The 20660-nt window shown below is 49.9% G+C and overlaps 1 protein-coding gene across 1 annotated transcript in view; it reads left to right on the top strand.

Annotated features, from left to right (window-relative positions):
* The window catches only part of VASH2 (vasohibin 2), a 41017-nt gene extending 20362 nt beyond the window's left edge, over nt 1-20655 (top strand). Inside the window, exons 6-8 of the mRNA XM_070384766.1 lie at nt 2250-2631; nt 4682-4797; nt 17611-20655. Coding sequence (XP_070240867.1) covers nt 2250-2631; nt 4682-4797; nt 17611-17680 — 568 coding nt within the window. The 3' untranslated portion in view covers nt 17681-20655. The remainder of the gene's footprint in view (nt 1-2249; nt 2632-4681; nt 4798-17610) is intronic.
* Nucleotides 20656-20660: the final 5 nt, after the last annotated feature.

Genomic DNA, 20660 nt, shown 5'->3' on the forward strand with positions numbered 1-20660 from the left:
GAGGAAGGTCAGGGAAGGTATCACAACCAGGCAGTGAGGCTCTTCCAGTCAGGGTGTGGCCTGTGTGAAAGCAAGAAAGTCCATAGCATCCTTACCACTCATGATTCTTGGGAGACCCAAAAGATCTCTGCCAGGTTTAAATCCCTTGTGCTATAAGGCTGACCTGCAGGAAGCCAAAAAAGTTATACTGAAATAGGGACATGAGGTCGTGTACAGTGGGTGTAGTGGTTTCTTTTTGAAAGTTTCGTAGGTCACTTTGGTCTCAGCTTTGAAATGTGTTTGTTGTTGTTCAGTCACTAAGTCATGTCTGATGCTGCGACGCCATGGACTGTAGCCCACCAGGCTCCTCTGTCCTCCACTGTCTCCCAGAGTTTGCTCAAATTCATGTCCGTTGAGTCGGTGATACTATAATCATCTCATCCTCCGCTCCCCACTTCTCCTTTTGCCTTTAATCTTTCCCAGCATCTGAGTCTTTTCCAATGAGTCAGATGTAGTCTAAAGGTCATTTAAGATTTTCAGTTATATTTGACCTCATATTCTGGGGGAATACATGTGCTGAGGGCAGTGGGCATAGATCTGTGGATTCTTTATGGTCTCAGGGTGTATCCTGCAAAAATGTCACGGGTCGGGAATTCCCTGGCGGTCCAGGGGTTAGGACTCTGTGCTTCCGCTGCCAAGGGCGCTGGTTCAGTTCCTAGTTGGGGAACTAAGATCCTGCAAGCTGTGCAGCCACAAAAAACCAAGTTATCACGGATCAGCTGTGGGTCAGCGTGTGGGGGAGATGAGACAGTACAGAGGATGGTGAGCAGGGGCTGAATCATGGTAGGCTTTGGGAGGGATTTGGACTAAGTCCTGGAGAAGTGAGAGACACTGAAAACCTAAGTAAAAGAATGAGATGTGCTGCATTTTGGCTTCAATAGATCATTCTGGCCGCCGTGTAGAAAGTGAATTGGAGCAGAGATAAGAAACGGTGAAGACAAGTTCCCAGAGAGTAGAGAACTGAACCCGCTTAGCAAGTATTAATACTTACCGTGCACAAGCCAGCTTCCTAGGTGGCACCACTGGTAAAGAACCCGCCTGCCAGTGCAGGTAGATGTAACAGACACGGGTTTGATCCCTGGGTTGGGAAGATCCCCTGGAAGAGGGCACGGCAACCCACTCCAGTATTCTTGCCTGGAGAATCCCATGGACAGAGGAGCCAAGCAGGCTACGGTCCGTGGGGTGGCAAAGAGTCGGACATGACTGAAGCGACTTAGCGTGCATGCATGCACCAAGCCACCATGTTAAGAGCCTGGCTTGTTACTTACTTTAGCAAAGCCTGGTGACACCAGCAGTTTTCAGCAGAGTGTATCTGGATTTTTAGTGTCTCTCTTCAGAAGAGCTGGATCTGTGAGTCACCATAGCCACACCAGGACCATCCAGAGACTCGGATATAGACCTGAGGAGGTGGTGCCTCTCGTTCAGTGTTGCAGCGTTTGGAGTCTGTGGGGCAGTTACTTGAAGTTGTGCGCTGTGGAGTTGCTGAGCCCAAACTGAGTTAGCAGAGACTGGATGGCTCGACCCCAGTGAGCCAGTCCGTGGAGAGGGCTGAGCTGTGTCACCAAGTGGTCTGGGGACTGAGGGGAGCCCGGGGGTCGGGTGTTGCAGGCAGCTGTCCGGTGGTACCCAAGGCTGCTGGCATGGGTGTGCCAGGGCCAGTGAGAGGAGCAGGCGAGGTGCAGGTGTGGCGCATCCTGACACCATCCTGTCCCTTCCCTTTCCGTCAGCTGGTCTGTGTCTTTTCCGTCGCCACTGCCTTGCCTTGACTCTGGTCATCATTTCTCCCCGCACTGTCGCAGAGGCCTTCGATTCCTGGTCTGCCCCACATACCCAAGTCAGAATTAATGACTGAGAACATCATTCCAGTGGCATAAACTGACTTTTAATAGCTCGTCATGCCCCGTAGAGCACCAGGTAAAGAAAAAGTACCTTGTGATGGTTGAGCTTCTATTATTTAATTACTAAAGAAGAAAGGAGGTCTTCACTCTTGGTCCCGTAAAATTTGGTTTGGTGTGCAGCAGATAGCAGGTATCTCAAAGATAGGGAGTGAATCTTTTATAAGAGGATTGATCTGGAAAGATGAGGTCTGGGTTTGCTCAGAGGCAGAGGAGTGGATCCCCTGGCCCTGTGGTCCACTTCCCCTTCCTGGGAGTGCAAGGTCTGGTATCTTCAAGGCCTCTTTTCTCTTCCTTGACTCAGATTGTCTTAAGATACTTAACGAATGGACAGCCTTCCATCGAGCGATTCCCCATCAGCTTTAAAACCTACTTCTCAGGAAATTACTTTCACCACGTTGTGCTGGGGATTTACTGCAATGGCCGCTATGGCTCGCTGGGCATGAGCCGAAGGGCTGAGCTGATGGACAAGCCATTGACCTTTCGGACTCTGAGTGACCTCATCTTTGACTTCGAAGACTCCTACAAGAAGTATCTTCACACAGTCAAGAAGGTCAAGATCGGACTGTATGTCCCCCATGAGCCTCATAGCTTCCAGCCCATCGAGTGGAAGCAGCTGGTCCTCAATGTCTCAAAAATGTTGAGGGCTGACATAAGGAAGGAGCTGGAGAAATATGCCAGGGACATGAGGATGAAGGTCAGTGCAAGGAAGGCAGATAAGAGATGCAAGACCCTTCTTTCATTTTCCCTCTCTCTGTCTCTCTCTCTCTCTTGCCATGTGCCCTGTGTTTCTGAGATGGCCAACAGTTTCTCGAGGTTATCTTGTTTATTAGCCACCTTTTAAATAATTTTGGGGACTTCCATGACAGTCCAGTGGTTAAGACTTCAAGCTTCCACTGCAGAGAGCACAAGTTCAATTGCTGGTCAGGGAACTAAAATTCCACATGCCACGTGGTGTGGCCAAAAAATAATAATAATAAAAAATTTGTAAAGGATTTTGTAAGGCGATTTCAGAGAAAAAGAGAGTGAGCCCAGCAGTCAGGCAAGAAAAGGAAATTTATTAGAGGGAAAAGAGAAGGTGACTGGCTCTTAAGGAGAACCAGCATTCTCCCTTTCTGATGGAGTCCTCCTTATACCCCACCAGTGAAAAATTCTCTGAAGGGGTGGTCGCATAGCCGGAGGTCTGGAACCTGGTGGTCTCGTAGCTTTGATAAGATAGGCGCCCGTGAGATAACAGGATGCCATTTGGGCAATTTGGTCAGTCTCACAGATCACTGTGATTTATTCTTTGTTTGCCAGGTCGACATAACGAGCCGTCTAATCAATGAGACCCCAAGTGGGCCCTATCAGATCTGATTTTTGACATGGACACTTTAAGTTTCTTTGCATTTACTACTTTAAAAACCAGAGCTAAAGTCCATGTGGGTGTTGCAGCTGAAGCAAAGTCATGTTTTATACTGAGTCATGTTTTATCTCTGGTTTGCTTTGTGAGTTGTAAAGCCCTTGGCATAAAATTCTGACCTGGTGTCATAGTAGCAAACAAAGGAGCACACGTCCTGCCGTAGTTTTCATAAACGACTGCATCACTGCCAAGGGGACAGGATGCCTGCTTGTCCTTCCCCTCCAGGGCTTGTGGAGTCACTGAGGGCTGTGTTTACACCGAGGCCCACAGGAGAAAGTGATTATGCCGAATTTAGGCTTGGTTGTGGTTAGCACCTGGAGACTTGTCATCTTCACTTGGTAGCACTTGGAATGGGGATTTTTTTTTTTTCTACCCACACCATGAACTTGTGGGATCTTAGTTCCCTGACCAGGGATTGAAAGGCCCACTGCAGTGGAAGTGTGGGGTCCTGACCACTGGACCACCCGGGAATTCCCTGGAATGCAGATTCTTGATCCTTTGAACCCACTCTGCATGCGTGTGGGCTTCCTGGGTGGTACTGGCGACTAAGAACCTGCCTGCCAATGCAGGAGATGTCAGAGATGCAAGAGAAGAGGGTTCGATCCCTGGAGGAGGGCACGGCAACCCACTCCAGTATTCTTGCCTGGAGAATCCCATGGACATAGGAGCCTGGTGGGCTACCGTCCATAGGGTCGCAAAGAGTCAGACACGACTGAAGTGACTTAGCACGCATGCATATGTGCGTGTGTGTGGGGGGGAAGGATCCAGGGAAGAACAAACTGGCTTCTGGGGCAACATGGATGGGACTTTGTCTTCCCAAGAGGGGAATTTACTGAACAACCAAACAGCCCCAGGAGGCTGAGGCACTGGGCTGTCAGTTAAGGGGGAGGGGGCACAGGGTCATCATGCCATCCTCTGAGCAGTGGCCCCTCTGCTTCCTGTGGTGACCTTGTGACATCAGGTCAGAATTTTATGCCCAAGGGCTTTGCAACTCACAAAGCAAACCAGAGATAAAACATGACTCCGTATAATCTGATAAATTATACAGCAGGGTGACCCACTCATCCTGGTTTTTCTTTTTTTAACTTTTTTATAATTTCATTATTTATTTCTTTATTTTTGATCATGCTGAGTCTTGGTTGCTGCACTCCAGCTTTCTCTAGTTGCAGCAAGGTGCCTCATGAGAGAGGCACCTGGGTGGCTCAGCCCTCCTCCCGGAAGTCTTCCAGCCCAGGGCCTTGGGCAGCATGGGATGACAAGGGGCGGGGCTGAGATGCTGGGCTTTAGGAAGGCACGGGGAGGGTCCGTGGGGAGCCAGCGCAGTGACTCCTCCTATCTCTTCCAGATCCTGAAACCTGCAAGTGCCCACTCTCCAACCCAAGTGAGAAGCCGGGGGAAATCCCTGTCCCCCCGCAGAAGGCAGGCGAGCCCCCCGAGACGGCTCGGCAGGCGAGACAAGTCGTGAGTAGTATCCTTCCCTCCCCCCACCACTCCCCAGTTCAAGGCCCAGCACATACACTCGTGGGGTTGTCCTGGGCTTGGCATTCGAACCAAATGGTGATCTCCATGAGATGGGCCTCTTGCGTGGGGGACATCTCTGACGGCAAAGGTCCCCCATGCACGCCACCCCCCCAGTGCTCTTACCCTCCTGACGGTCAGATGTAGACACGGCTGGAGAGATAAGCCCCAGACGCTGCGAGGTGGAGAAGAACCTGGAAGGAGCCCTGGCCTTAGAGTTAGGAAGCCTGGGTCTGGAGTCAGCTCAGCTGCTTAGGGAGCTGTGGGGCCTTAGACGTGTTGTGCAACCTTTCTGGGCTCACGTTCTCTCACCCCCAAAATGAGACCTTTAGAAGGGATGAACTTGCCTGTTACTAGAACCTTAGCCCTCTGTGCCTGGTAGAAAGTGCAGTTGCCCTCCGTGGATGGTGGCATCAGAAACAGCGCTTGGCTTCTCCTCTCTCCTTGGCTGGCTGTACCCTCCTATGTTTTAGCCTTGAAGCTGGTGACTCCTCGCCTCCTTCTTAGATCAAAGTGATCCACTTAAGATATGACAGTTGGAGATGCTGAGGCTGCCCAAAGTAGCCAGTGGTAATCCCCCGGCAAATACGTGGGCCATAAATACACTGGGGGAAAAAAAATACTGCCTTGATGAATACCAGTGGCCTGCTGTGTCTGTCACACGGGTTCTCACCATGCAGGGGGCCCAGGGGTGCAGGGCAGAGGGGCCCCGGCGCGTCCGCGCGTTCGCCTTGCAGCCTGGGCAAGTGCTCGGGGGCGTCTGAGTTCCCTTGTGCGTCAAAGAGGATCAGAATCTTTTCTTGCCTATCTCACAAGGTGCTGTAAGCTCAGGTTAGAAGATGTGTAAGAGCGATCTGTGGATGGTGAGCTGTGTACACAGCATGTTGTTATTGTCACAGCATTCCTGTAGTGGGAGGAGAGAGTGTTTCACAGTTTTCCTTTTCAGAGGAAGGAACCAGGGCACAGAAGATCTTGTGCTGTGTCGTGTAGTTAGCCAGCGACAGAACTGGGGCTAGAACCCAGGCCTCCTGACTCTGGGAAGGTGGTGGGGGAGGACAGGACAGGATGAAGTATTGTCATTTCCAGGGAAGATTTCCCGTTCATCTCTGTTCCGCCTCCCACTGCCAGTCCCAGGCTTCTGCACCAACAGCCAGGAAGGTCTTGGGACTGGAGCCCAGGGTTTGAAAGGGGAGGAATGACCAACTGGGAGGGTTGGGTGGTCCTATAACTGAAGGTCAGAGTGGTTTCTTTTTTCTTTTTCTAAAAAGTTTTAATTGGAGGATAATTGCTTTACAATATTGTGTTGGCTACTGCCATGCAACAACATGAATCAGCCATAAGTATATGTGCCCTTCTTCTTGAACCTTCCCCCTCACCCCACTCCCACCCCATCCCACCCCTCTGGGTTGTGCGACACGTTGAACTCCCTGTGTTATGCAGTAACTCCCTGTGGTTTCAACATAGGTTTGTCCTTTTAGGGAGCAGGGTGGCTTTAGACCTGTCGTACATGGCCTCTGACCCTATTCCTGCCCCTAATGCTGGGCAGCACCCTTGATCCTGATGCTCACCTGTCTGTCCTCTCTGATTCAAGCAGCCATTCATTACTGTCACTGAACAAAGCAGCTGTGGTCTCAGAGGACTATGGACCTGGAAGCCCTTCCCAGAGGGTCATTGGGCAGAGTGTAAGGGGCCCCGCCCGAAATGGGAATCTATTTGGTGAGCCCTGGAGTCGGGGAGGGTAGCCTTTAATCTGCTTGGTTATGCTTACTGCCTGCGGAGGCCTGAGTCCTCTCCTGAGGAGCTCTCAACTCTTCAGCAAACGTTGCATGGTCCATAAAGCCTTGCTCTCCCCTCGAGACTCTGGTATCCAGGGCCCAGGAAACCCTAGGCATTGTGTCTGATTGGATTTTTGCACAGGATGGCCATCGTTGGTTTTTAAGGCAATTCCTGTTGGGGTCATTTTACTTGGATCCACAGGAGCTTTGCAGTCCAAGGCAGATTATGTTTTTAACTGCAAAAAGTTACTGTGATTGCCCAGGGATGGTAAAGCCTGTACGATATTAGAAGCTGGTTATAGAAACAAAAGTTGGAATGACAAGCGGCTGGTGATGGTCATGGTGTTGGTGCTGGTTTGAGTGGAGGAAGAAGGGAGTTTGAATTTGGACCGTGGGCTTTGAGGTGCTTCTTAGACATAGGAGGTGGGGGTTAGGGGGAATGTCATAGAAGTTGCTGAAAATGCACATGTGGAGTTCAAGGGTGTTGGGGAATAGAGATCCTGCTTTTAGAGCCATCTACTCGGAAGGGACAGTTGAAACAACAGCTGGATCAGTTTGCCAGGAAAGAAAGGAGAAAGAGAGCGGAAAAGAAGAAATCATGTCAGGGTCCTGAGTGTGCGAGAAGTGCCAGCATAGGAGATGAGGAAGAAATAGAGAGTGGGAGAAAGGGCCAGCATGAAGGCATCTGCCTGTGCGCACTGAGGATAGTGCGGAAGGGCTTAGGGGCGCTGAGGAGGCGGAAGGTGACACCATGTATCATGTGGCTCTGATGCTGCTGTGAGGGAGCCCGAGTCATCTGGTGCGAGTGGGGAAGAGGCTTATCAGTACAGGGTGGAAAATGGGCACACGGGGCCTGGCTGAGGAGAGATGGAAGCGTCGTATAACCCTGTTCGCAAGGGCCTCCCTGGGCTCAGACAGTAAAGAATCTGCTTGCAATGCAGGAGACCCCGGTTCTATCCTTGGGTCGGGAAGATCCCATGGAGAAGGGAATGGCTACCTCACTCCCAGTATCCTTGTCTGGAGAATTCCATGGACAGGCTCCTCTGTCCATGGGGTTGCAAGGACTCGGACATGAGTGAGCGACTTTCACTTTAACGCTTGAGCACTAGGAGGAGGGCTTGTTAACACAGATTGCCTGGCCCCTCCCCCAGTGGTTCTGATGCAGCAGATCTGGGCCGGTGCCTGAGAAGGGGCCCTTCTAACGAGTCCCCGGTGATCCTGGTGCTGCTGGTCTAGGGATGCCACCTGGACAGCCAGCGTCTGGTCAGTTATTGTGGGAGAACCAATTTGGGGCTTGACCTTCAAAAAATAAGAAAACATCAAGTCTCGAAGGTCCTGGGTCTGCTGAGAGGGGCAGATGAGGCCATCGAGCGTGGATCAGGGACTCAGCCCTGCCTAGTCCTGCCTGGGCCCCTGGGTAATGAGGTTGCTGTTGTGAAGTCAGAGGGTGTGGCCCTGGCGTGGCCCTGTGGTTGGGCCCCACTGAAGTCACCCTGGAAGGAACCCGATGGGTCCTTCTCCTGGGGGCCAGAGAGAGAAGTCCCGACCTCAGTCATCGCCCAGGCCATGCCCCTGCCCTCATCTCCGGCCACTCTGTCACGCAGCCAAGGCAAGCGAGCATGCCGGTGCCTGCAGCGGACAGCTGTGGATGTGCACGGATGTGAGTGCACAGCCACCCTCCAGTGTCAGGGCCCCCTGCCCTCCCCTAACTGCCCTCCCGAGGCGTGGGAGTGGGCCTGGGAATGGGGAGGAAGACTGGGGAGAGGGCAGTAGTCACTGAGAGATCAGGAAGGAAGACCTGCGGGGAAGTGTGGTTCAAGTCCATCATCCCCCCTTCATTCCCTGAACTGGTCCTAGCTCCAGCCAGGCAGGCCCAGGAGCACAGAGGTGATGGCTCTTGATTCAGTGTAAATGTAGACTTTTCCAAAACGATGAAGAGGGGCTGCAACCAGGCCCCGGATCCACTGAGACTCATGACCCCTCCTGGCACCCCTTCTCCTGGGCCAGGCCCTGACTCCCAGGGGTCTTCATAAACTCTTCCCTAGGGCCAGAATTTGGGGAGTGGTGGTTCTGGCCCACAGCAGGATCAGGTGGCCTTGGTTTCCTGACCAGCCAGGGAGCCCAGGCGGCTTGTGGATTCCCGTGGACACTCTGATGTGAGCAAGTCCAGTAAGACCATGGTGATTCTTGGTGGTGGAAGCTCCCGCTGCTGCTTTTCTCTGCCCCCAGGGATTGGAGGCCAGGAGAGGATCTGGGGGGCAAGTGTCTTGGCTAGAGTTTCACAGTGGAGGGGGCATTACGAGGGCTTCCCACGTAGTGCTGGTGGTAAAGAACCTGCCTGCCCGCGCAGGAGACTTGAGAGAGAGACACGGGTTTGATCCTTAGGTCGGGAAGATCTCCTGGAGGAGGGCACGTCAACCCACTCCAGTATTCTTGCCAGGAGAATCCTATGGACAGAGGAACCTGGCGGGCTACCATCCATGGAGTCTCAAAGAGTCGGACACGACTGAAGCGACTTAGCACACATGCACAGAGACGTTACAAGGATGGCAGCGTCTCTTCCACGGTTCCTCCTTAATCCTGACTTCCGGATTGCAGGGCGGGATGAGGAATGACAGGGGCCCCCATGCAAGAAGAGAGGGAAGAGAGATGCAGGAGATGAGAGTAACATGAAGGCTGCGGGAGGTGGGGACCACGAGATGCACCGAGCACCAAGCTCCTCCCTCCCTCTCCAGATCCCAGCTTCCGTCACTGCAACAGACTGGGGCCCAGGACAGCCTGGTTCCTAGAGGTGTGTCTGGAGAAAAGCAGCTTCCTAGCCTCTACCCATGGCCTTCCCCAAGCAGGCTTTTCTCCAGGTAATCTGGCTTTGGGGCGAGGAAACGAGAAAGTGACAAATGTAGTTAAGATCCAGCAACTCCATCAAACTCCAGACCTCTTAGCGTGTAGCATGATCGGGACCAGGAAGGGTTTGGTGACTGTTCAGTTCAGTTCAGTTCAGTCGCTCAGTCGTGTCCGACTCCTTGCGACCCTATGAATCGCAGCACGCCAGGCCTCCCTGTCTATCACCAACTCCTGGAGTTCACTCAACTCATGTCCATCGAGTCGGTGATGCCATCCAGCCATCTCATCCTCTGTCGTCCCCTTCTCCTCCTGCCCCCAATCCCTCCCAGCATCAGGGTCTTTTCCAGTGAGTCAACTCTTTGCATGAGGTGGCCAAAGTATTGGAGTTTCAGCTTTAGTATCAGTCCTTCCAATGAACACCCAGGACTGATCTCCTTTAGGATCATCCATACATGACCACTGGAAAAACCATAGCCTTGACTAGACGGACCTTTGTTGGCAAAGTAATGTCTCAGCTGGTGATTCTTACTATGTTGTTATTTCAGCATTACTTAAGGCCGCCAAGTCATTTCTAAATGTGGCGGGTGCCGCCGTGAAGCTGGGGAGTGGCCTCAAGAGGGGAGAGTTACCATAACAGCCAAGAGGCTCCTCAGCTGTGGGGTCCCAGCCCCTGTCTGTGCGTGTGGATAATTTTAGTGGTTTTATGTCCCCCAGTCCCCCCCTAACTTGCAGCTGGGGCTCCTACCAGCTCTGCATTCCTCGCCATTTTTGCACTTGTCTGAATAATCCTTCTCGAAAGGAGCATAAGTGTCACTGGGTTGTCAAGACAGTCAGCTGAGTGGGAGGGCAGACGGCAGTGACTGTTGGTGTCCGCTGAGACAGAGCTCCTACAAGAGAGAAACAGGGACTCCCACCCCCACCCTTCTGCCCAATAGCCCTTCCACCTCCTCTCTGCTCCTCTGGGACTGTTTAAAGAACCTTCCACACTGAACAGTCAGGTTGTTTCCTGTGGTTTGTAAACAGATAGAGCTTGCTATGTAGGTGGAAAAGGCCTTCTGTGAACTTAAAACCAGCTCCTTGAGGACAGTGGGCCTCAGGCTCACTGAGATTCTCAACAGGGGCCAGGGCGCCCCCGGGGGAGAAGGGTTAGAAGTGCAGCGGAAGGGGAGGGTTTATAATGATGCTGCTGCCCATGAGTGCCTGGGGGCCCAGAGGGTGAATGTCCTGCCAAGCTCAGGACCATTTCCGCCCCCAATAAAAAACCAATCCACCACTGACAACCCCGAATGCCCCATGGAGTCCTCTCCATCTCTGACAGTCCCCAGGTCTCGACTTCCTGATCCATGGCCTGAACCTGAGAGAGAGGTGGTGAGTGGACAGTGGTTTTCTGGCTGGGCTATGTGTGTTCCCATGAAGGCAGCTCCTGCCAATTCGAGTGACCCCGAGAACATTCTGAACTGGGGCAAGAGTCGTCCATGGGAACACCTTCTCTCCCCGTCTGGCTTCTTTGCTCCCTCGGTCTCTTCCCCTCTCTTCTTTGCTGCTCATGACTTTTTCTTCCCTTTGTCTTCCTCTTTGATTTCCATTCTTTGTCATCCATCTCGAGGGCGGTCCGCGGCTCCGCTGGGCTCTGCTCGCCCGTGGAGACCCTCAGGGTCACAAAGGTTCCTCAGCCCAGTGAGGTCTCCTTGCACTGCTGGGCCACAGACGAGGGAACTCCTGCCCGTTCAGTCGCCAGGCTCATGAAGGCGCCTCCAGGCGACGGGGCTGGGGGGCCCTAAGTCATTTCTAAGTGAAGTCATAATGAAGTCAGAGAGCAGTGATTCGGGTCCTTGGTCTAACCACATGGAAGATATTTTGAATGGGCCCCAAGAAGTCGTTCTCTTTAGATCCCAAGTGAGGAAATCTCCCTGGGCAGGGGTGGGTGGGGGGGTTGTGGTTGGAAAGGGGGAAATTTCCTTCACATGGAATGTAGAGGAGACACAGAGAGGGAGAGAGAACTAGGAAGGTTATGGAGGGAGAAGTCAAACCTCCTGAATGAGGTGGGGTTTCTTCCCTGGTGCCCAGAGAAGGAAGTTTCCAACTCAGAGGCCCACCCTGCTTCATCCCCTGGGGGATTTCCTGGTGGTCCAGGGTGCCCGGAGATGCTTGAACAAACCAAAATGAAGTGACGGGCCTTATCAAGAAAGACCACCTCTGGCAAAGTGAGCCAGGAGCCTCCAGAGCTGATGATTGAAGATAGTCACACAGGGCTGGGGTTCCTCTGGGGCTCTCCGCTGCAGTAAGGAGAGGTGAGAGCCGGGAAGCCATGCCTGGGACTCTCAGCGGCCTTGGCTCCTGATCTCCGGCCAGAGCCTCCTGCCTGGGGAGGGCTTGAAAGAACAGGGAGCTGGAGCTCTCTCCAGAGCCACATCCCTCTTGGCTCAGGCTTGTCTGGTCACAAGCAGCCTCAGCTGTCTCCCCGTCAGCTGCCAGCAGTGGTGCCTGTGGTCCTGGGAAGTGAGGAATGTCAGAAGCAGGGTGGGCTTTGAATGAAGGTGACAGGTGGGAGGGAGCCCCCCTCAGTGTTCCTCCCTGAGGCGTGCAGGCCATGAGTCCTAGATCGAGTCTGGCCTGGCCTGACTCCTGCCCAGCTAGACAGGAGCGGAGGGCCTTGGGTCTCCCTGAACTTGTGAATGCTGGGCTGATGCCACCCCTGATTTAATCTGTTCCACCCCCTTAACATGGAGGAGAAAACGGCAACCCACTCCAGTCCTCGTGCCTGGAAAATCACACGAACAGAGAAAGCTGGCAGGCTGTAGTCCCTGGGGTCGCAAAAGAGCTGGACACGACTGAGCACGCGCGCGCGCGCACACACACACACACACACACACACACACACACACACACCCTTAACACCAAGGACTGAAAGATTTAACATTGCACTGTTGCGATACATCCATTTATAGAGTCCAGAGACTGTGGAGAGTACAGCTAAACTTGTCCTTGTGAATGTGCAGTGTGTGAGGGTGTCACCTGTGAACATGGGCCTGTGCACGTGTATGAGGGGTTGTGATCTCAAGGGAGGCAGGAACAAGAAGCCTGAGCAGCCTGACTGGGGGCCTGTGTGTCCCCGTCAGGGAGCCCGGAACTGGGCTTAGCTGGGCCGTGTCCCTGAGGTGTCTCACACCTGCAGGGGAGAAGGAAGAGGGGTGCATTTCCATTAGAAGAGGAAGAACGGATTTTGGCTCTACTGACCAGCCATCTTTTTTGGTAACCCCAAGACCTGCAAGGCGCATGGCACAGTCTAAGTGTGTTGGTTTCTCAGTTGTGTCTGACTCTGCCACCCCATGGACTGTGGCCGCCAGGCTCCTCTGTCCATGGGATTCTCCAGGCAAGAATACGGTGTGGGTTGCCATTCCCTTCTCCAGAGATCTTCCCAAGCCAGGGAGTGAACCTGGGTCTTCTGCTTTGCAGGCAGATTCTTTACCATCTGAACCACCAGGGAAGCCCAAGTGTCACTTAGTAAATTCTTGTGAATGAGTAAGTGGTGCCCAAGTTCCAGGAGCCCTGCTGGCCGACTGCCCTTCAGGCCGCCTGACCCATCCTGCCCAGTGACAGCTTGGGGGCTGGGGGTGCGAGGAGAGGAGACGCCTCAGACAAATCCCTTGTCCCAGGGACAGGGAGGGACCTGGGTGGTTCAGGGGGAACCCTCTAGGCTTTTTCTCCACTTACTGCCTCTTTCCTGAAGTCCGGTCTCACACACACACACCAACTCGTTCAGCCCCAGGTTGGGCTGTCGCCCCCCTTGCATCCCCAGTGTTCTCCATCGCTTTCTGATTCCGAGGCTTCTTGTGGCTTCCCTGTTGCCAATGTCCAGTCTAGCCGAGCTCTTCCTTGGCCCTGAGGCTGCCCCAGGTGGCGCACATAGGAGATGGTTCACTGTCTAGGTGCAGTTAGCCCGTACTAGGGTATGTGGTGAATATCAGTGGCACCTCCCACAAAACACTTTCTCTATGGAACCGTGAGCCTGTCCTCCCCAGGCCCCCTCCCGCTCTGCAGAGCTCCACTGAGCTGGCTCCGGGACCAGGCCATCAGGCAGTTAGCCTGGTTCACGCTTGGATACATTGACATGACAACAGTGAGGCTGGGACAGTCCATTTTTGTGCGGAGAGAAGTGCCCCCTCCTTCCTTCCACAAAGTGCATCAAAGGAAACCTGAAGTCCCTACCCCACGTCCCCTAAAATAGAAGGCGCCCGAGAGCTTTTCAGAGGGAAAGGCTTCCTTGTTTGGACTAGGGAAGGATTTGGAGAAATACATTGTTCTAAAATAATAACCCTGGATCCGATGTGCAAGGTTCTGGGCAAGTGCAGACCCAGCTGAATCATCGTCCTGAGGCTTGTGTTTCTTAAAAATAACCCCCCTTGCAATATTCTAATTATAGCTGGGGGAGCACTTGGAAGGGCCTCTCCACAATAGCTCCCCCAGCTTTGGCCCTGAGACGAGCTGGCGAGGACTGAGCCGTTATTTCTGGCTGGGCTCCCAGGCAGGTGGCATGCTGCGATAACCCACTTCTGCCCTTCGCCAGGCCAGGAAATTCAGCCAGTGTTGCCATGAAAGAAGAGGGTTTCACCTTGCAGACAGTTCGCCAGGAATCTCAGTTGAACTCATTTTCTGCCAGTGTTGTTGTTCAGTCACTCAGCTGTGTCCAACTCTCTGCGACCCCATGGACAGTACACGCCAGGCCTCCCGGTCCTTCACCAACTCCCAGAGTTTACTCAAACTCACGTCCATTGAGTCGGTGATGCCATCCAACAATCTCATTCTCTGTCGTCCCCTTCTCCTCCCACCTTCAATCTTTCCCAGCATCAGGGTCTTTTCCAATGAGTCAGTTCTTCGCATCAGGTGGCCAGAGTATTGGAGCTTCAGCTTCAGCATCCATCCTTCCAATGAATATCCAGGGTTGATTTCATTTAGGACTGACTGGTTTGATCTCCTTGGAATCCAAGGGACTCTCAAGAGTCTTCTCGAGCACCACAGTTCTGCCAGTGTTAGCCTTTTTCCCTCCGCCCCTGTGTTCTGGGCTGTTGTGGGAGGCATGAGGGTGGGGATACAGAGGAAGGAGACAACTTAGTCCCTTTCCTTTGGAAGGCCCCATGCTGTCTGTTGTCGCAGAACCAAATTCAGGCAGGTTCCCCAAGTGACCTTCAAAGATAAGGTAAAGCCTCTCCTATATACAGAAAAGCAAAAAAACGTCTTCCAGTCAATTCTTAGAATGTTTGTTCATGGTAGCTTGAATTCTGGCTTAGGACTTTGTTAAAAATATCCCATCACAAACATACCACAATGAAATCCTATCAGCCATTTACACGTTAGTAGGAACTAGACTGGCTTCCCTGGTGGCTCAACACTAAAAAGTCTTCCTGCAATGTAGGAGATAAGAGTTCGATCCCTGGGTCGGGAAGATCCCCTGGAGATGGAAATGGCAACCCACTCGTGTTCTTGCCTGGGAAATCCCTGGGACAGAGGAGCCTGGCAGGCTACAGTCCATGGGGTCATAAAGAATAGGACCTAACTTAGATTAAAAACAACAAAGGAGCTAGACCAGAGTTTATTGAGAGGTACAGGATATTCAACAGTGGGGATTCGCAGATGAATTTACTTGATCCCTTCTCTATAGTTGTTTGCAGACTCTGAGGCAGACTCAAGAATTATGAACCTTTGGGATTCTTTAACCTAGTGGACCCCAACCTTTTTGGCACCAGGGAAGTTTCATGGAAGACAGTTTTTCCATGGACTGGGGTGAGGTGGGGATGGTTCAGGCGGTAATGTGAGTGGTGGGGAGCAGCAGATGGTTCCCTGCTGTGTGGCCTGGCTCCTGACAGGAGCTGGGGACCTGCTCCAACGATGTACAGAAGGAAATGGTAGAGCATGTGGAGCAAGGGGTGGTGCATTGTGGGGGCAGTCTAGTCAGAAAATACTTCACAGGGGAAGTGGCATCTGGCTTGGTTAGGGTTCTTGAAGGGATGAGAAGAGACATGCGGGAGGCATTCCAGAAGCCAAGATGCAGAGACAGGAGTGGCCTGACGTCTTCCTCAGATGCTTGGGAGGATGCTCTGTGTGGGGACCAGGAGACTGAGGGTCAGGGTCATTGCATCTTGGTCAAGGTCATCTGCTTTTGATTCTGGAGGAGAATTCTGGTTTCCACCTCTTGCTAACCACGCGACTTTGAGCACGTTTCCTAACTTTCAGGGCCTCTCTTTCTTCCTCTGTCAGATGGATGGTAACAGTATCAGCGCTGTAAGGCCATGGTGGGAATGAATTCACCCATGTAAGCCCCTTAGAACAATGCTTGGTACAGAGTAGGTGCCTAATAAATAAAAGCTATTTATAAAGTGGTGGTTCCTCAGCACCTGGGGGCGTGGGGAACTGGCAGAAGTGCTAAGAAAAGGTTTAGAAAAAGGAGGCCAAAGGGCCCCAAGGCAAAGTGCATCTATTTTTAAGGATGCTGAGAGCAGAACGTGGGAAAGATAAGGGGAGGTTTCAGGAACAGAGAAACTTGAAAAGTGAAAATTCTCTTCCTTGTGGCTGAGAGGCTTCAAGAGGAAGCCAAGAGAGTGGCCAAGAAGTGGCTTCAGAGCAGCTGGCGTCCGAGTGACTCGTGCTTGTGGCCCGTCGCTGCAGTGACCCCAGGAAGCCCTCGTTTCGGGGTCAGTGGGTGGGGTTCGTTCATTCCTTGACCTTCCTTGTCGCCTGTCCTGCCGCGGACTTTGCAGCAGGTGCTGTTGGTCACAGAAATGAGGGAGAGAAAATAGGCGAGTGTGGGTTTATCTGAGCCCGAGAAACGCTAGGAAGCTAGGGTCTTACTAGCTTTCGTCTCACATACGAAGAGCAGCACATTTAGAATTTCAGGAGGAGACGTGTGACTTGGTGTCGAGGAATATGCCAGGATAGGGAGAAAGCTTGTGCAGGAAAGACTCGGAAAAGTGGGGTGAGCTGATTGGTAAGTGCTGCGAGGACCGTGGACCAAGGGGTTCTCTCGTTAAAGCACGAGGAACTGCTTAGCCTTGGGAGGCGGTGGGAGATCTCAGAGCCGCCACGGCTCAGGGCCCAGGTGGTATGCGAGGTCCCAGGGGAGAAGACGGACTCTTAGAGATGGGTTTCTGGACTTCATTTTGGGTGCGGCTGCTTCTCTCAAAGGATTCTGGAGCGCTTGCTTAAACCGCTCTTATTCCGCATACTAATAGCTCAACACCATTACTAGCATCATGTCTGAATTAGCTGCTAACTGGTGAGTTAATGGCTTCCCTGATGACTCAGATGGTAAAGAATCTGCCTGCAATGCAGGAGACCCAGGTTCGATCCCTGAGTTGGAAAGATCCCCTGGAGGAGGGAATAGCTACCCACTCATTTTAAAAATGGAGAAAAAAATTGTGAGATAAACCCTGAGAATGCTTAGGCATGATCTTATGTCGGGAATTCTCCTACGAAGTAGCTTTAATGAAGACAGATGATGCACTTCTGAAGGACTTCTTTCCCCAGCTTGAAGTACTTTCTCATATGCCTCCCGTAAATGCTTGAGTGCAGTATCACACTGCAAAGTACATGAGAAAACGTATTACATTTAGGGAAGCGAGGCGATTTGCCTTGGAATGATTTCCCACATGGACATGCTTTTTCAGATGAATTCTGAAAGATTCATCCTAAATTTATACCCTCAAGCCTGGACTAGAGATGGAGAATGTCTAAGAGAACCTGAGTCACCCCAGACATCTGGGAGGCGCTGGGCTTCCCCATGGCACCGAGGAAGCCAAGGTTTCTAGGAGAATTTGGTTCAGGTGCTTGGTTCTGTTGTAGTTGAACTTCAGATTCTTGCAAGGGTTACAGATACGTGTCAGAAGTTACAGTGTGACCAAATTCAGGCTTGAAGTTAAACAAACTCATTCAGCAACCTATACATTTTGTTTTGAACTCTACCTTGAAAACCTATTAAAAGGCTCCTTAAAACCTATAAAGGCAGACTTCAGAACAAGAAGTAGAGCTGGGGGCTAGGACTGGCATGTGGTGGGGGGTGGGGTGGGGTAGAGGGCCCTGACAACAATGCTAAATGATCTTTCTGTACCCCCTCCCCTCCACCCCATCTTTCTTTTACCCGCAGGCCTGCACTGCCTGAGAAGGTGGCTGACGTCAGCACTCTGAACGAAGTGGGCTATCAGATCCGGATTTAGGCCAGCCGTACCGCAGCAACAGGGCTTCTATGGTGCTTCTCTCTGCACTTTACCCAGCATCTTCAGGAGAACTGCAACTATTTATTGAGAACTGGTGAATTTTATTTTTAAGGATTCACTTGGAAGTAGACTCTGAGTGGCTGGTAACAAAAAAAAAAATTCATGAAGGGACAACCATGAAAAGGCTGTGATAGACCCCACTGGGGTTGGACTGTCCTCACTCCAGACAGAAAGGCTAAGACCATAACTGTAGTTTTTTATATTTTCCCATTTACCTACTTTCTTTTACTTGCTTTGAACATTATGCCTCTCTAGTAGTCCATGTTCATGAAGCCCTCCCCCCTCCCACTTTTGATACAGTAAGGTAACTCAATCAGTATTAATGTCTTTTTCAGCAATAACAGAGGCAAAGATTGGTGGGGTTTTTTTTAAGCAGTCAATATTACCTCAGCATCTTGACATCAGATATGCAAACATAATGGTGGGTTGTTTTTTAAGTCTATTTGTATTGTTTCCCCAGTATTTCCCATGGGGATCTCCACAAGGTTTGCAATTTTTTTCCTGGTGCACATGTGATGAGATTTTAGGTATTATATGCAAGTGTTTTACTTAAAGAGCACTGAAATTCTTCTGGCAATATGGGAAATCATTTTCAGGATCTTGGGAGTTACTACTTTCTTAATCTTTCTTACAGCATTCACTGACAGCAGCTTTTGTTCTTTCAAAACAAAACAAAAAAGCACGTTCAGAAGCTAGTCTGTGTTCTGTCACTAACATTTAAACTTTGCAGACTCCAGTGAAAAGCACATGAGGTCATGTATGGTTACACAAATTTAGCAGTATTGCGATTACCTCTGACAATAACACCCTCAGACAGAGGCCGAGAGAATCAGGTTTTGAGAACTAGATAACCTTGCTGTTCACATTTCACCTCAGTTTTAAACTCTGAGTCAGGCCTTGGTTCTGAAGGACTCACTGTTGGTAGGTAGGTAATGTCTTATATTAAGACCAAATACGGCATGATGTGATTCTTTTCCAGTACCGTTTTTAGGTACCACTTCATGATGTTTAGGAACTGGTATTGGAAAATGCAGTGAATTGGAGAAGCAGAACCTTTGTTTTTTAAGTGGAAAAGACTTCGGGTACTGTGTTACAGCTTATAGCGTGATGTTCTCCATGGAGCAGGGGATGAGTATCTGGCCTGCATATGGCAGTTAAAGTGTAACTTCTGCTGCAGACCACACAGAATAACTTGCATACCAAGTCTGTGTGTTATCAAGAGTACAGCTTCTACTTCACTTGTTTGATCTTAGCAACCATGCCAACTTATGCAACCAAAAAGCATATTTTAAGTGAAGTTTGTTAGTCAACAAAAGTGTTATTTCAGTCTTGGGGCCTCCCCCTCTGGCTTTCTTTACCTGAAGGTGATTTTAGGAGTAAAAAAAAAAAAAGAATCTGCTCATTTCAGATTCTTTACCTCTGAGGCGACACGGGAAGGAAAAAGACTCTATCCTTCAGCCAGACTCTATCCTTCAGCCGTGTGCAGCTGAGCTCACTCCCTAACCCTATATCCTAAGAATCGGTATTAATGGAAAGTACTATCCTTGAAAAAAGAAGTCGAATGTCCTTTACATGAAAAAGCACCAAGTAAGTCCAATCTACATCTCAGATTAAAACAGTTAAACACATTCAGGACTTAACCACTTTTAAGAATAGTACTACCAGTAGAATTGAAAATGAGTTATTTTAATCTTCTCAAGACAAACCCATTTGCAGCCTCCTGGCCACATGTACTTAGATGTTTGGAGTAGTCCGTGAATCATTTCATTTTCATCCTAAAATACAGACTGCTCTCTAGATGAAATAAAATCATGTTTATCAATCTGAAAGTTTATTATATCCAATAAGTAGACTACTTATAGTATTGATATACTGCAGTCATTCTAAGGGCTTGGAATAGGATTTTCCAAATATTAAGTACTGTCCAGTCTAAAATATGGAGTGTCAATATTTGCATATCCTTGTCTCCCACAGAGCGGGGGAAGGAATTAGGAATACAACCTGTTTCTAATATGCTGACGTCTAAGCCTTAAAACTGCCAACTGGCTTGAAGATTCAATTAGTAACCTGATTTCTTCCACACTCACTTCTTGATTTTAAGATTCATTTCCCCAAAGCAAGAGTTAGTCAACAGAAACATGAAAATAAGTTAAAATGTTCTTAGTTGTTACTCTATTTTTATTGCCTATGGAATATGTTAATTTCTAAAAGACACAAGAAAAGTACCAAACTCTTACATTCTAGTGAATTGATAATAAGGTAAGAAAAAAAAAAGACACGATTTACCCCACAGAATTGATTTTAAATCTGGTTATAATTCAAAAGATAAAAATCATGAAATGATTTGAAATCTAGTTTTTAAAAAGTTAATGCAAGAGAAATTTTATGCTTAAGCCATTGTGATAATACATGCAAAGTTTAAATGAATGACAGAAATCTTGATTCTAGACTACATGTTGTGCTGTTTTACATTTTTATTTCAGAAAGTGATATTTAGTATTTTCTATACACTCTGAAATCATGAGCATTTCACTTTTTCTAAGTCAATTATTTCATAAGGATTTTATTAATAGATATTGGTAAATAGAACTTTGGAGATCTTAATTCCGTATTCTTACTATACCCGAGGCTTTTGTAAGCTCTAGTTTTATGTACAACCTTGTACAGTTTTTTTGACATACAATTCAGAATCTTGTTTATTCTCTTGGACTTTGTTCTGGCCAATACATTTTTTTTAGATCTCTTAAGAAAAACTGTGATTGTTTTAGTGGGTATTTTTCTAAGTAAATGAAAACTTGTATAATGGTATTTTAGAGAATGCCAGATAAGTGCATGTTTCAATTTAATGTTTTTCTCATCACTTGTATGTTTATACACAGCATGGGACTTTCAATAAAATCATCCTGGAAACTCAAGGATT

This window comes from Bos mutus, chromosome 16 (assembly GCF_027580195.1).
Source record: "Bos mutus isolate GX-2022 chromosome 16, NWIPB_WYAK_1.1, whole genome shotgun sequence".
NCBI classification, from domain to species: Eukaryota; Metazoa; Chordata; class Mammalia; order Artiodactyla; family Bovidae; genus Bos; species Bos mutus.